Genomic DNA, 16,524 nt, shown 5'->3' on the forward strand with positions numbered 1-16,524 from the left:
CACAATTTATCAGATTTATTTTCTTCCTCTGGATGAATAAAATATAAGAAATGAACTGATTTGTAACACTGCCAAATACTGAACGTGACGTTCACAGTAAACATGTATTCAGTTTCTTATCTGCTCATGAACAGTTCTATAATAACCCGTTTTGGTTATACAGTAAAATAAACAAGACACACTGTAGTCCATTTTTTTAAAGAAAGGTAAGAAGATGGGTGAGCTTAATTTAGTTTGTTGTATTTTATCAAGCACACTACAGAACAGGTATTTACTATTTTCAAGATTTTTAAGGCATTATTTAGCAAATCACTGGTTAATTAAACCAACCGCATAATGGTCTTGCTATTCCACTTCCCTTATTAGGTGGTGTTGAAAATGCCCCTCCATTGAAGAATAATTTTGTAAACCAGTGTTATTATAACTTATTCCCCCCTTAGTAAATTAAACAAGTCATTCCTTGTTAAAGTACTTTGGAAAATAATGTCCAATGTACCCTGACAGATAACATTATTAAATGATAAACAAACTGGACAATCAGCAATGTCTGTGGGCAGATTGCTGAAAAATTGATTTTGATTTAATTGATCTCCTTGGTAGTACCACTGTATGTTCACGATTTCTCCATCACTTCTGAAGTCTGTGGCGCTATTCTTGTAAGCATCCAAACAGACCAGAAAAGTATGAGGTGAGATAATACTGCATACATCTTTCTCTGATAAGAACTTGACAGTAACATTGATTGAAATTATGTATTAAACCTTATGGGAAGAATTTGAGAATTTGATAAAAAAAAAAAAAAAAAACCTTTAAAGGTTCTTTGTTTAAAATGTGTGAAGAATCTGACATTCATATAACAGAGACTCTATGAGCTTTGATCGTAGAGAGGTTGTTTGTAAGTTGAACTGTTGGAGCGTAGCCCAGAAGAAACTTGCAGTAATATATATATATATATATATATATATATATATATATATATATATATATATATATATATATACGTTGCTGAAAGACTATATATCTCTATCTACTATATATACGATACTTTCTGATTTGGAGGCCCGTGATAAGTCGTGAGAAAGACTAAACCTCCGGGCACTATCTCAGCACTATTTTCAAGAGCTGACCTGACAGGAGGGGTCTATTAGGTAAGTACTTGTTGACTGTATAATTTTCAGTTATTATTGTGTTCATTTATTTACACTAATAGTTAAAAAAAATAATAATAATAATAATTGTGCGTATATTGTGCACTACAGCCTGTTGTTTATGTCCCACTGTGGCCTTGTGCCCTGCATATAGTCCAGTATAGTCGAGAGTTGTGAGGTTTACAGATACTGTCTGAACAGATGTGTCTTGAGGAGGTGCTGGAAGGTGGTCAGGGACTAAAGTCCTGGCATCCGTGGGTAGGTCATTCCACCGCAAGGGTAGAGGTAGTCTGCCGGTGGTGGAGGAGCAGAGGGGGCGAGAGGTAGTGTAGGGAGAAATGATAGTCTGGAGATAGGAGGGAGCAGAAAGGTCAAGACAGCAATAGGCAATTACAAGAGTTTTAATTGGATGCGAGCGGCAATATGGAGACAGTGCAGAGAGTGTAGCAGTGGTGTAGCGTAGGAGAACCGAGGAAGGGAAAAGCGAACAGAAAAGTTTTGGATGAGATGGAGGGGACGGATAGCAAAGGCAGGAAGGCCGGCCAGGAGGGAGTTGCAGTAATCAAGGCGGGACAGTACCAGGGTCTGAACTTGGAGATGCGTGGATTAATTGGTGAGGAAGGGAAGAATTCTGCATATGTTGCTGAGGAAGGAACGAGAGGATCATTCCAGAGTAGAAATGTGCTGAGAATAGGAGAGGGAGGGGTCGAGGGTAACACCAAGGTTCTTGGTGGATGAGGAGGGAGAGAGGGTGGTGGATTCAAGAGGAATAGAGATAGAGAGATCAGCAGAGATAGAAATGGGAACTTGAGTATTCCAAATTCTGAGAATGTTTTGTAATCCCACACTTTTCTCTCAACTATGTCTGCAGGACTGAAAAATAATATGGTTAGGGATTGTATTAATAAAGCATTGGTCTAGTACAGTAAGTACACTTCTGCCATATGACATAGGTTTTAAAGGTTTGTTTACTTTTAAGAGATATCTTTTACCTTTTGTAATTTTCTATAGAGTGGAGTGGCATGTTTCAATAACATTTTTAATTTTTTCTTGACACTTAAACCCTTTGAAAAAATATCTCCTTGTTATTTCCCTGGGACATGTGGTGAACAGTGACCTTCTGTGGTAGAAAATGGGACTGCGGTAACACACTTTATACCATTAATGATTTCATGGATATGCTGTATTTATAAAAAAAAAAAAAAAGCATTTTGCTCAGGAAGAGACAAAGACAAGCTAAGTTACATTACCAGGTATCTCAAAGCGGTCGGGATGTTCAGAGACTTCAGCGACTCTTCTCGGGGCCCCAACTTTACCCAGGTACTACTGTTATGTTACTAAAGGTGGTTCCTGTTGCATTGTTTCAGCTTTCAAATTTTGGTGTTCATAAAAGATTCTTGTATTTGACACTGCAATGTGGGCTTCCCTGTAATTCCCTGTGTGCATGCATTGGAGAGCCCATTCCCTTGTGGTGTTAAGTAAGTAGTTCATTCCTCTCCTGTCCTGGGTCTCTTTTTTTTAATCTGCCTGTGAAGGCGCAATCATTCTGAATTGTTTGATGGTTTTGTGATTCTTGAAACCACCTAAATAATTTCACAGGATTCAAATACAAGCCTGCAAAGGTAAAAAGCTAGTTATGCATTTGGTCATTGTACCAGCTACATTACTTTCTTGCAAGTGATGCTGTTACATATAATCACAATGTATGTTTGAACCGAATGATGTTCAAACAGCTTCAAAAACGTAATTTCCACTGTAACGTGTTTGAAAAAAGAACCTCTTTTGAAACGGTCATGAATACTTTGTGTACAGTTTACTAAAAAAAACAGTCATACCTTTGAAGAGTCCAAACAGATTTATATTCTATCGTCCTTGTTTCCCCCCAAGTGGTAAAGCTGGACCTCAGTACTGTAGTCCCCTGCTGCAGTGGCCCCAAACGCCCCCAAGACAAAGTAGTTGTTTCTGAAATGAAGAAATATTTTGAAAGCTGTTTAGGTGCAAATGTAAGACGTTATTTCAATTTATTAGACTATAATCATGTAAAGGCTATAATCACAAACAAGAACACCTGTATGATTTTCCACGATGAAGCACAGCAAACAAGACAAAACAAAGCTGTCAAGCTGGAAAAACTGACCCGAAACAAACAAAATTGTCTATAAATATAATCAATATAAATTGGAACTATAAAATAATTTTTCTCTCCCCTATTTACTTTTCTTTTATTATTAATAGCTATGCCGTGTTAGCATTGCTTACAATTGTGGTATAAAACTTTTTTTCCAGTAACCAGTGCCATACAAATGGAAAAACTTGTACAGTAGTACAATTGTGATAACTAACAGTGCACTGCAGTTAACATTGTTAATAAGTGGGCTATATAGATATTTACTCACAGCCAGTGTTTATTTATTCAGAAACCTGTGGTGGCTGTCCTTTATCCCTTTGCTCAACACCCACCCCCTCCTATCAAACAGCTCTGTGACAGCTGACAAATGGTAAACATGGTTCGACATTCCATTTAACATAACATTTGCTCTTCCAGTGAGATGCTAATTAGAACTTTTAGCTTTTTAGAAGCCAAATCTAGCAGACTTGCCATGTATTTGTTTAATTAAAGGATAGGCTATGTTCACATACATTGCTGTTCTTTGTAATGAATTTACCATGTGAATGTAAGGCAGATATTGAAATAACAAGGGAGAACATATTTATTTTTAATAGAATAATTTTTTTTTTTTCTTTTTGCACTTGTCTTTTGTAGCAAGAATTTAAAGGTTTCCAAATTGCACTTGAACATCATGCTGCCAAAGTCAGTTTTAAATACGACGTCCAGGAGTTTGCCCTCTCCCATGGGTCTGTGGTGATAGCAGCCATCACCAGCTGTACCAACACCAGCATCCCCTCCGTCATTCTGGGTGCAAGTATCCATCCCTACCATGTCCCCATGGTTTTAAACTCTCATACATTCTCATTCAACAAATTAACATCACAAAACAATACAAAAAATACTCCAAATGAGTATTACAACAGACTATTAACATAGCAGGGCTACCAGCAGGAAAAAATAAAAGCAGGATCAACACCTATTGCAATTTTAAAAAAAAGTTTAATATTTGAAATCACTAGTTAACATTGTCTTGTTATGATTTTCAATTGCTTGGATTTAAACCTGTTTTTTTTAAACCCATTTTTAATTGACAAAAATCAATAAATGCATACTAGAATGCCAAAAGACCCTGACAAAAATGGAAGTGTCAACAAGAGCCAGAAACTGCTTTTGGATGATTTTTCTTTTTCTTTTTAAGGGTTGTTGGCTAAGAAGGCCTTTGAAGCAAGGCTCAGTGTGAAGCCTTATGTGAAAACCAGCCTGTTGCCTTGAAGTGGGGTTGTCACTTACTACCTGAAAGAGAGTGGAGTGATGCCTTTCCTCTCACAGCTGGGGTAGTTGTCATATGTGTATTCACTTTTCCAAATAATAAATCTCTACCAGAGTTTAGTCTACCAAAGGACTGAGAGCCAAAAGACACTGAGGTATAGCTTTTCCAGATGGACACTTTTTATTTAATCTTGTTTTATGCTGACCACTGCCCTTGCATCCTGATGATAATAGCGAGCACCACTTTTCTAATTACAAATTTGACTGCGAAATAGATCAGTATGTACCAGTTGAGATTTATGGGAGTCTGTCTTTCATTAGAAGATAATGTATTCCCTTCTAAATTGTGTGCTTTAGTTTAATTTCATGTCTGGACATCTGGTGACTAAAGCTAAAATTGAAGAATGATTTGTGTGGTTGCTTGAAAAAAGATATTGCCTTTGCTTGCTGCATCATTTTAGTTTTAACATAATAATTCCATAGTTACAGATGTTTCCCAAATAGCCTTGCATAAGCTCATCATAAAATAACATCCCTCTCTGATTGGCTGTTGTATTTTTCACCCTCCCCCAATAGATTTGAAGTGGTCGGCTATGGCTGCATGACATGCATTGGAAACAGCGGGCCTATCCCAGAACCAGTTGTGGAAGCCATTACTCAGGTAAATGGGTGACCAGTACAATACAAATAAATAAAAGGTTTTAACCTGCAGACACTTTTTCTAAAGGCCTTTAAACCAAAATGCAGTTTTTCCGTGAAAGGAAAACAATCTGTTAATATTTTCGAATGTGACAAAATCTTAAATTAACCTCCCGAATTGCTTGTTACTAGTGTTGTAACATTTACGGTTGTTAACTTCTATTCTTTTATATATTAAAAAAAAAAAAAACCCACAATGTATATAATCCAATATTTAGTTTTAGTGCTCTCAGATTTATAATTTCTGGAAGATGGTGTTTCAATGTGTTGTATCTATCGGTGTATTCATGGGGATCTTGTGGCTGTGGGGATACTATCTGGAAACAGAAACTTTGAAGGGCGTGTCCACTGCAACTCCCGCACCAATTACTTAGCGTTTCCTCCACTGGTCATTGCTTATGCCATTGCTGGGACCGTACAGATGGACTTTGAGAAAGAACCTCTGGGTAAGATGCCTGGACACTGTGGGCACTGGGTAGCTCTGTGGTTTGGCAATGTTGTTGTTTGACAGTGTCTGGAGGCCTGTGCTGCAGAGCGTTAGGGTTCTACAGTAGGAACACAGTGTAAATCTTTGATGTTTTCTTCCAATGGTATTTCGATTTCTGTTTCACACATTTACACTTGAATTAGGTTGCAGAGTGTAGATCTATAGAGTGTAGAGTGCACTGAGCTAGAATTAAGAGCATGTTTGACTGGTGCAGTGACTGTTGTTAAAGTGTCTGAGAGCAAACTATTTGTACAAAAAAAAGTTGAATCCAAATGAACCTTAACACATAATACATATCTATGGTTGTAGGTGTCAACCCACAAGGAAAATAAATCTTTCTGAGGTGCATCTGGCCAACCAGGGATGAGATCCAAGCGATCGAGTGTCAGTTTGTCTTTCCAGCAATGTTCAAGGAGATTTACGAAAAATTGAGGTGGGTCGCTTGAGAGTTCTCAGTATCCAGCACAGCAGCAGTTAATTGTATGTGGAGAGGTAATTATATTTGAATTCTTCTTTAAATCCACACCTGTCTAATCTGACATTATTGTTATGACAGTATATACTTGATTCCCTTTCAAGTATGAAATGTAACCATACCTTTACCTCCTAAAGACCCGAATCCTGACTATTGTATTCCAAAGCTGAGCCAACTCACCGAGCCTGTGACGCAGATCTGCTCTTACAGATCTCTGTACCATTTTTACTTTCAAGATTGACCTAATCGGAGAGCCTTAAGTACTTTGTTGTTTCTATCTGTGTATAAATAAATAAATAAACAAATAAATATAATATACTGTGTGTGTGTGTGTTTATATATATATATATATATATATATATATATATATATATATATATATAATATATATATATATATATATATATATATATAGGGCAATCGACCCTGGTGCAGATCTATTCTTTTTGCCCTATGTGAATTCTAACCAGTCTGGAGGCAGATTGTTTGTAATCACACCAGCCCTGGGTTCACGCAAAATGTATGATCATATTTATTTAAATCTTCATACACTGTAAAGTTTCTGCTAGCTCTGGAAATCAGATCTATTCAACAGAGTCAGTTGGTAATAGCTTTGATGCTAAGTAGTCCCAGTCCTTCATTTGACATTTTTTATTATTATTTTGAGTTTTTAAGCATACAGATTTTAAAGCAGAGCAAAACGATTGTAAAATGGATACATGTATTATGGATTATCTTGTATTTATTGCATCTTGTAAAGCGCTTTGTGATGGTGTTGATAATGTTTAAAAGTAAACCATTAAGAGTTTCTAAATATGTGTGTTGTGTTTCTTTGTTTTTGTTTTTTTTTAAATAGAAACTAGTAGGAACTTTTGAACCTGCTGAAATGGAATCAACAGAAGAGTCTGTGAGATAGCATTTGCTGGAGGGAATGTTTAGTAGCATCGCATTTCCCCCGCCCAACACCAAAGCGAGTAGCTTGTTGTCGGTGCTCACACAGCAAGTGCCCAGTCCTGAGTTCATGTTGAATGTCTGTACTGTATTGTTGGTCCCTGATTAAAGTCATCTTGTTGAAGACGGCACCTGGAATGGTTTTCGATTGTTGAAACCCACATAAAGTCTCTGAAAAGTCTTACACAACATTAAGTCACATCAATAAATCATAAATTTGAGATATCCCTTTTAAATTTTACAGTGGCGGGGCTACAGGGGGGGGGCTAAGTTAAAGGGCTTCAGCACCTCCAAGCCCCCCCACCCCCAAGTACTGTCGTCCCTGTCCGTATCAGTCCTGACTTTTTGCCAAAGACTATCTTGCGTTCCATGTCAACCAGTCTGTGGAATTGAAGGCTTTCCATCCACCTCATTCCCAGTCTGACAGCTCCATACTCTGCCCAGTTTGGGCCCTGGTTTACGATGTTGACAGGACGAAAAGTTGGAAGCAGTCCAAACAATGTTTGGGGTGAAAGGCTATGGGGTGAAGCCCTGTCTAAGCAGCAGTTGTCCATGTGGATAGCAGATGGTCAGGACTGCCTATGAGTTGGCCAACTTGCCCCCTCCAGAAAAGCTCATTCCACCAGGGGCATGGTATCTTTGCAGGCTTTATTCTAGGATGCATCTGTCAAAGACATATGCAATGCAGCGGTGTGGGCTATTCCCCATACCTTACTAGGTTCTACAGACTGAATATAGTGGATCCTCAAAACCCTGGCTTTGGAACTAAAGTGTTAAGGGTGGCTTCCGAGTCGACCCTTACAACAAAGGCATAGAGGTGAGTTTCTCCATCCATTTTTTCACCCTAGCTAATTACTGGCATTCCGAATAGTAATGCACAGGACAGTCTCTCGGCTTAGCCTTGTAGCATTCCAGTTGTTCTGCAATCTTGCCCTTGCGATGGCTTGGATATATTGACCCATTCACTAATGGTTACATTTCTGACTTCAAAGGGAAAGTTAAGCTATTATCATAACCCTGGTTCCCTGAAATAGAAATGCAACCATTAACCTTTCTATTTCAGAGGACTAGGGTTATGATAATAACTTAACATTCTACATATTTTATGTTGAGGAAAGCCATACAATACCACCTACTGTATTTACAGTATAATCGTAAATCTCGAAAAAACTACTCACTTCTAAATCTTTTGTAGTCATTTTTGTATTACTTTAGTATAAATACATGTTAATTTGGATTCATATGTTGTTTTTTTTCTGACTTTATGTGAACAAAAAGACACATACATGCCCGTTTTCCCATTGGAAATAGTGATATTTTGAAGTTTGTGGGGAAGAATAGCCATTTTCTATACTTTTGAGGCATAAGCAATTAGGAAATAACACTTACTACCCAGGAAAAAAAATTGTGTTACATAGTGTTATTCTTCCAATAAATGATACAAAGCAACTTGAATGGGTGTTGCCCCCTAAATAACCTTTATTCATTGGATGAAATGTGGGATGTTTTTAAATTGAGGCTTAGAATTCTACCAAATAATGACCTGTGTCAAACTGTTAATTTTTCATGACAACACGTTTAAAATAAAATTAAAAATTGCAAGAAATCTACAGAAAAACAAGGTTCTTGGGGTGTTGTGGCACAAAAACTAATTTTACTCAAATTATGTTCGACACTGACTATAGGCCTAGGTCCTTTTTGGTGGTTGAAATGCAATATTTGTCATTTCAACAGAGGCCATAATATCTAAAATGTCCTTAAAGAGATTCAATCTAAATTCTGTGAGCCAGCTCAACCAAGGCATTAAAACAAAAATTGAATGTGTCATTTTAGCATGTTCATTATCTGCCACAATTATTTGGTTCCAAGACATATCTTATATATTTACATTTTCAAAAATTGTTTGATTTGATAAACCACAAACTAGAAACTGCATGATTTCCTCAGTTCTCAGAATGCACATGCACCTTTGTATTAGATGGAGTCTGTCCACACATCCTGGTGCTCAAACAGACACTATAAAAACAAATAGAGGTTATACTTAAATGGACACTATAAAAAACGAATGGAGTTTATAAAAACAAGCTCTGAACAAATTGGGGTTGGTTTTGCAAAAGCATTTTTACTTTGTGTGACAAAGTGAAAAATAAATAAATATTAATCAATTGCTAAAATGAGGACTTTAATGAAATTCTGTTTTTTTCTGTCTCTTCCTTTAGACAGTCGATGAATGTTGGAATGCTTTAAAAGCACCTTCTGATGAGCTGTACACCTGGGACCCCAAATCAACATACATCAAATCACTGCCTTTCTTTGAAAGTCTGGTGAGTATTCTATATTATTTTCTCATAGATCAGCATTCTGGCACCACTTTAGTTAGTAAATTAGCTTAACCATATGCAGTGACCAGGCTGTTTTACACCTTCAATTATCCCAAAATGCACATAGTGTGTTTTTCTAAACTAATTGTTTAAATGGGAGTAGTATATGAAATGTGTTTCTTTTGTAGTTGTTTGAATCAGTTTCTGGAAAATTACCCAATTTTTTGAACATTTTCAAATCAGGCTGGCTCAACCACATTCAATGTATTCCCAGCATTTGTCTAATGTCAGAATGTTCAATAACACATAGGGCAGGAGTCAAACATGATATATCCCCTTCCTCCCTCTGATCCACAGGCTTGGAATTTGTTGTTTTGTCGTTTCCCACTGAGATAGGACTTCTGTTTTTCAGGAAGCAAAATATTTAAAACTGACAGGTTGAAACAGCAGCTGTGCCTTCTAATTGAGAAAGCTTAGCTGAAAAAACAAACAAGATCCTTTGAGTTACAGCTAGTTCTTTTTTATTTCATTAGATTTCTGTAACGACCTAGCTTTACTTTCACAGACTGTAGGTCTCCAGACCCCAAGTCGATAACTGATGCATATGTGCTGTTAAACTTGGGAGACTCTGTGACAACAGACCACATCTCCCCTGCTGGGAACATTGCAAGAAACAGCCTTGCAGCACGCTATCTATCTGGCAGAGGGTAAGAAAAGGGAAGTTAATTTGCTACACGTATTTCTGAAATCATTTATATATATTTTTAAATGCACTGACAGAAGTAGAAACGTTCAATAAATACTGTTTATTGAAACCCGTGTTAACAGATTTGGGACATGTTTATTTTTTACTGTTCTTTTGTAAGCAAAAAATGTATACAGTTGGTAACATTCAGTAGTCCAAGATTCTTGCTGATCAAGGTCCATGAAACCAGTCTGGTAATGCTTCAGAAATTGCAAGTAACAAGTCTATAATAATGTTATGAGCTAACTGTTTTTATTATTATTATTATTATTATTATTATTATTATTATTATTATTATTATTATTATTATTAGATCTTTCATTTTTTACTGTTGTTTCTACTTAGATAATTGCCAAATACTCTGGCAAATATGCCCTTTTTTAACATTTTAAAAGCTGAATTTCTGAACAATTGTAATTTCTACCCTCTACAGCTTTGTGTTTAGTAAACTGAAAATCTGTATGAAACCAAAGTTTCGGGGAGGATAGAAATCGCAGCCCTTGTGATAATTTTTCAGCTTTTGGTTTTGGATAAAAAAAGGTATTTTTTGAATGGTTAATAGTCATTATAAACAATGACCTAACAAGAACAACAATATAGAATGATAGAGAACACAATAGAACAAATGTGTGGTGAATCTGGCCCAGTTTGGCATTAGCATCTTTTTTCTCTTGCAGTCTGGCCTCCCAAGAATTCAGCTTGTATGGGTCTCGCCGTGACTGCATCGTTGCCACGGCGAGGGGCACCTTTGCAAATATCCGTCTCTTTAACAAGTTCCTGAGCAAACAAGCACCACAAACCCTTCGTTTACCTTCTGGAGAAACAGTGAGAGAACCTTTATTGTGCTATTTAGTTACAGTACCAATTTTTGTTTTTACTGGAGGCAAGGAGTGGCTTTTGATTTGTGTACCATAGAGGGTTAATACAGCAGCATGTAGTGATCTGTCGCATACAGTTGAATGTCATTGATGGTTTTATTTCCCCCTGACAGCTTGATGTGTTTGATGCCGCTGAGTGATATCAGCAGGCTGACCTTCCTATTATCATCCTGACAGGGAAGGAGTATGGATCAGGCAGCTCAAGAGACTGGGAAGCAAAGGGACCTTTCCTTTTGGTAGGACATGATAGTCAGAATATCATCCTGTTTCTTCTTTTTCTTCTTCTTCTTCTTCTTCTTCTTCTTCTTCTTCTTCTTCTTCTTCTTCTTCTTAAGAAGAAGAAGAAGATTAAATAGGTCCATAATCTTGTTTAATGAACAAATGGTATTAGTATACATTTGATCAAATCCTTACCTTTTTATGTTATCAATGCTATTTTTAAAATATGAGTTGGAGCATTTTTTTTTTTTTTCCTTATTTGTGTGGAATGTAGTATACACTCTGCCACTAACACCACTTCCTAGATTTGTTTGCTTTTCTTTGGATTTCACCCATCGAAGCTTGCTTAGCTTTACAGATACTGTACACACAGATACAGAATTGTTTTCAGTGCAATTTTCTCGGTCAGACCTAGTGATTTTGTGTATAGCTAGGTTTGCTACTTTTCGATATTAATCAGTAAAGCTTGTTAAATGTCAAATTCCAAAAACTGAAATAAATGTATATACAATAAATGTTGGTAAAACCACTCGCTATGACGCCACCATTTTCTTACCAAAAATAATCATGTAGAAAATATCAGTTTTGTGTTCAGTTTTTACATGTTTTACAGTTGTTTAGTTTACAGGAATCATGGCGTGGGTAATGTTGGATCTGCGCTACATGGGCCTTTAACGTCTGGCCTGTTTGTACGAGCTCAGAAATGATGCTAGCTGCCCCATACACAAATTACTTTATATCTGTTCAACTTTTTTTTCTATTGGAATGTTTGTCATTAATTTGAATCTCTTGTGATTTTGGAGTTTGTGTGAAATTTAAAACCCCATAGTTTTCCTTAGTTTGCCACATATCCCGCAGAAAGAAAAGGTATATAAATGGTTTCCAAAATCCCTTTTCTCCATGTTAACATAGATCATTTTTGCAGCAATATGCAGCGGTTTTGATCATGACTAAGGCAGCCATTTCCCAAATGGCAAGACTTACAAACATTTGTTCAGTTCTCCCATGATGCATTAGTAATTTGCAAGTTGGAGCCCCATGCCAATGGGAGTTATCCATCCTGTTACTGTAACCATCATGTGTTATAGAAAATGTAGACAATATGTTTCTAACATGAAGCCAGATTAAATCTATTTTTGAAACGTGAATCCTTTTCCTGTCATCATTTCAGCTTTTCATACATAGAAAAGATCTTCTTACTTTTTCCTACTGGTTAGGCCTGCTTGCATCAGTCAACCACTCACAGTGAAGAAATGTCTATGAATACAGGAAAAAATTGGAACTACTGAAGTAACAGTAAAAATGCATAGTAAATGAAATATAAAACACAACAAATGTACAGTGGTATGCAAATGTACTGGAGCACCTCAAGATTTGTAATTGATATCCTTTTATATACTACCTGCATGAAAACCTCTGGGTACGAGAATTTAAATTTTCCGACAGTAATCGGTGGTATAGAAAAAATACTTGTGAAAATGTTAGACCACTTTGTGCTTGAATTAGGCATCTTAAACAACTTCTAAAAAGTCAAATAAATTTGCACATGACTGTACTTCAATACACAGTGATATTGAAATGTATGTTTTGATACCTGATATATAATATATATATATATAAAAGAATATATATATATATATATCAATATATATAGATAATACATATATATATATATATTAATTTTGACTTAAATTTGACTGAGGAAGTTCTGCATTCTGCTCACTCAAACCAGTAAACCCAGCCAAGCACTTTGAGCTGGGCCGTGTTCTGTGTTCAAACTCTTATTCTTAACCTGCCCAAGACACAAAAAAGACTAAGGGCACAATTCAACAATAAGTGCAAAGACACATTTTCTAAAAGAAATAGAACTGTTTTAACAGTATAAAAATAGCAAGAAGACACATCAGTAACAGCTCTTCCTGTATCTACAACTAAGCTGTTTCTTGCTTGGCTTTGGCTGTGTGGTCCAGTGGTTAAAGAAATGGGCTTGTAACCAGGAGGTCACCGGTTGGAATCCTGGTTCACTCACTGATTCATTGTGCAACCCAGAGCAAGTCACTTAACCTCCTTGTGCTCAGTCTTTTGGATGAGATGTTGTTGTAAGTGACTCTGCAGCTGATGCACAGTTCACACTCCCTAGTCTAAGTTGCCTTGGAGAAAGAAACCTAGAAGTTGTCATCCTTTCAGAAAATGTATCTTTGTGTTTTAACAAGGCCCTATGTGCATGAAGATCCACAGTTCTCTTTTGTAAGTGATTCCATGTTTTTATTTCAAATTCAGCAGTACATATGTTTGTCATTAGTGTGCATACAGTTTAGATGTACAATTCATACATATTTAATTGCATCTTTTTTTGTAGTGGTCCAAAATGCAAACAACGGTAGTAAGCCATGAACATAAGTAGACAGATATTGTAAATGTGAAAATAAGTAACTATTTGTAATTTTGTTTTAAGTACAGTGGGTACAGAAAGTGAAGTGTGTATAGCATCTACAATAATAACACTTGCATATTATCAATATAAAAAAGACCAATGGCTAGCAAGGCACTGAAATGCTTAGATTACAATTAATTTCAATGCAACATCTGAAATCATGTTCGAAATTGTGCTTCCATTGTTTAGTACCTATTCCCTAATATACAGTACAACAGCACACTTAGGCACAGCCGCTGAACTGACAAACAGAATATACGTTCTGTATAGATTCAGGTTCTGCTTGTAATCCACTTATGCTTGGTTGGTGAAGATGCCTAAACTAGGGTCCAATAAGAAGGGCCCCAGCTGCGGAGGCCGGCCTTTCTGCGCCTCACACTGGCACTCTTCCACCAGCATGACCAGCTTGGTGACACTGACGGAACCCTTGCAGTTCAGTTCCACTGTCTTTGTGGTGAACTTGGTGGGGACGCAGTACGAGCAGACGGTGTACATATGGTCTTCGTTTCCGGGAACATGGATAGAGCTGCACCTCCCGAAACACAGGTTGTTCTTCAGCACTACCTTCTCGCAGTTCTCATGGACTACACTCTAGAATTAAGAAAAAAGTATTGATTAACTTAGTAATTAATGCATTTCATTAAATAGGCGCACTGTATATAAAATGCTTATTAGTTCTCATGAACCACAGGTACCAGAAGAATACATTTAGGTCTACTGATATGTTGTTCGACTTTAATAAAATACTTTAAACTAGAAAGTTTTCACATCACAATTTCCTGCAAATACAGTCAGTCACAGTGGGTTTCTCCTCTAATTATCGCACAGACTATTTTATACCTCAAAGTGTAGCATATGCACACGCGATTATTCTTTACACCAAATTAAACTAAGCCTATCGCAGGCTCTCTGTTAGTGTTCTTACCTGTAAAAATGGCAACGCCCTACAAGTTTGCTGCTGAACCTCTGTGGTTTTGATAGGTACAATCGTTTCCTGGGAGTCTGACCTTCTCCTGAACACGAAGTGGTTCCAGAATTGTTTTGCATGTTTTAAAGGGGGAGGTTGCGGCGGTCTCTTAAAACTGTCCCGTGGTGTTGACCTGGCACCGGCCATGATGCTGGTGATCGCTGCGTGACTCACGCTCATTCCACGACCGGGTCGACCACCGTCCAAACCGAGTTCCTGGGGCTGAGATCCAGATAAGGAGGTCCTCCCGAAAGCCTGCCTGCTGTCTTCGTTATTGTTCTGTGTCTGGTTCACGAGTGCTTCGATCGCTTGTTTCAGTTTCAACTCGGATTCTTCGTCCCTGCTTCTATCGGTGAAATCCACTGCTGTCAGACCACCAGAAGAACTAGCCTGCCGGAGTCGGTTTTCAATATCTGAACCAGTTACCCTCCGCCTGTGGTGATTGTGTAAGGTCCACCCGTGACTTCCTGGTCTGGTTAGAACGCTGATCACCAGCAAACGAAGTAAAATCAAAAACATGTTTCTTTGCGGGATTGTCTGTGGTTGTTGTCTTGTTGGCTGGTCAGCTTGGCTGTAGCAAGTCGGTTATGAAAGTGAACCTTTTTAAAGGTACCCAGTCAAGTTGTCTGGGCGGCTGTCAGTGGGGGGCTGAACCTGCCAAACTTCACAAACAAACTTGCTGGAGATTTTAATTATGATAAGCACGTGCTAATTCAGCTCTGCTGTCACGACAGTGTTACTGGTCAGAAACTGCACTCTTTGAAGTGTCTGTCCCCATGGCGAACAATGGGAAAGCAAGATGTTTATTGTAATGTCTGAGGCTCGCCGATGTGTATTGCCTCAACCATCTTGAAAACTGTAGCGTCAGAAGTACAATACCAGTCGGTGTATTTTAATATTGTTAATACAGTTTTAGTGATTTTAAAACCTTATCAAACCCAATGGAAACTGTAAAATATAAGATATCATATCTTTATGTTATACGTTTGCAGGGTGGGTGGGTTAAATGGGGCGGTGTTTAATATGTTTGCAACAAACGTTGCAGGTTTTTTACGTAAATTTTAATTAATGTTGTAAACAGCTTGTATATACCTGTAACAGCTTATATATATATATATATATATATATATATATATATATATATATATATATATATATATATATATATATATATATATAGGGTGTAGGATGTGTAATATCTATAAGCCTTGTGAAACTATTAATTATGAGGTGGTAGCCATGGTAATAGGAAATACATATACAGTTGTGTGGTTGCTCTTCTAAACAGACCTATTTGACATGATAATCAGTTTCAGTTAAAGTGCCCTAATGCTATATAAGTAAGAATCCTAAAGGATTTTTGTCAAACCATTCGAGAATTGTATGTCTTGCCTCTAGCCCATAAACCAAAAGTTGTGGAATTCTTATCAAGTGAATGAGATGAAAGCAGTGGCTTAGACCAATCAATTCAACTTTGTTTATTTCATTCTCAGGGCTGTACTAGCAAAACAGCAGCGGTCACCACTCAGCAGACTGCTTTAGATAACAGTAAGATAACAAATTACATAGTTTCAGTGTCTGTACTGAAAATGTAATACATGTTTGTTATTGACATCCCAGTTCCCTTGTCTGGATTAGTAGCTTGCATGTTAAATGGAGTTATCTTTCCCTGGCTGTGATTGCGGTCTGCAGTCTTAAAAGGAGTTACTTTTCCTTAATTGTTTACTTCAATATCTGGTGTACAATGTACATTATTTTGTTGGGTGGTTAAAAGGCATCCATTTTGCAGAGAAGCCAACCTTTGTGATGCTAAATTATTGG

General features: G+C 37.2%; 1 protein-coding gene and 1 pseudogene across 1 annotated transcript; one reads left to right on the forward strand and one right to left on the reverse strand.

Moving 5' to 3' along the window:
- Positions 1-1,745: 1,745 nt before the first annotated feature.
- On the forward strand, positions 1,746-11,439 carry LOC121326584 (annotated as a pseudogene).
- Positions 11,440-13,558: 2,119 nt separating this feature from the next.
- LOC121327960 lies at positions 13,559-15,635 on the reverse strand. Its single transcript, XM_041272351.1, has 2 exons — positions 14,662-15,635; positions 13,559-14,327 (listed from the first exon to the last, which is right to left on the reverse strand). Exons 1-2 carry the CDS (start codon positions 15,220-15,222, stop codon positions 14,031-14,033), a joined length of 858 nt encoding a protein of 285 aa, XP_041128285.1. The 5' UTR covers positions 15,223-15,635; the 3' UTR covers positions 13,559-14,030.
- Between the last annotated feature and the right edge of the window lie 889 nt (positions 15,636-16,524).

This window comes from Polyodon spathula, chromosome 2 (genome assembly GCF_017654505.1).
Source record: "Polyodon spathula isolate WHYD16114869_AA chromosome 2, ASM1765450v1, whole genome shotgun sequence".
Lineage (NCBI taxonomy): Eukaryota > Metazoa > Chordata > Actinopteri > Acipenseriformes > Polyodontidae > Polyodon > Polyodon spathula.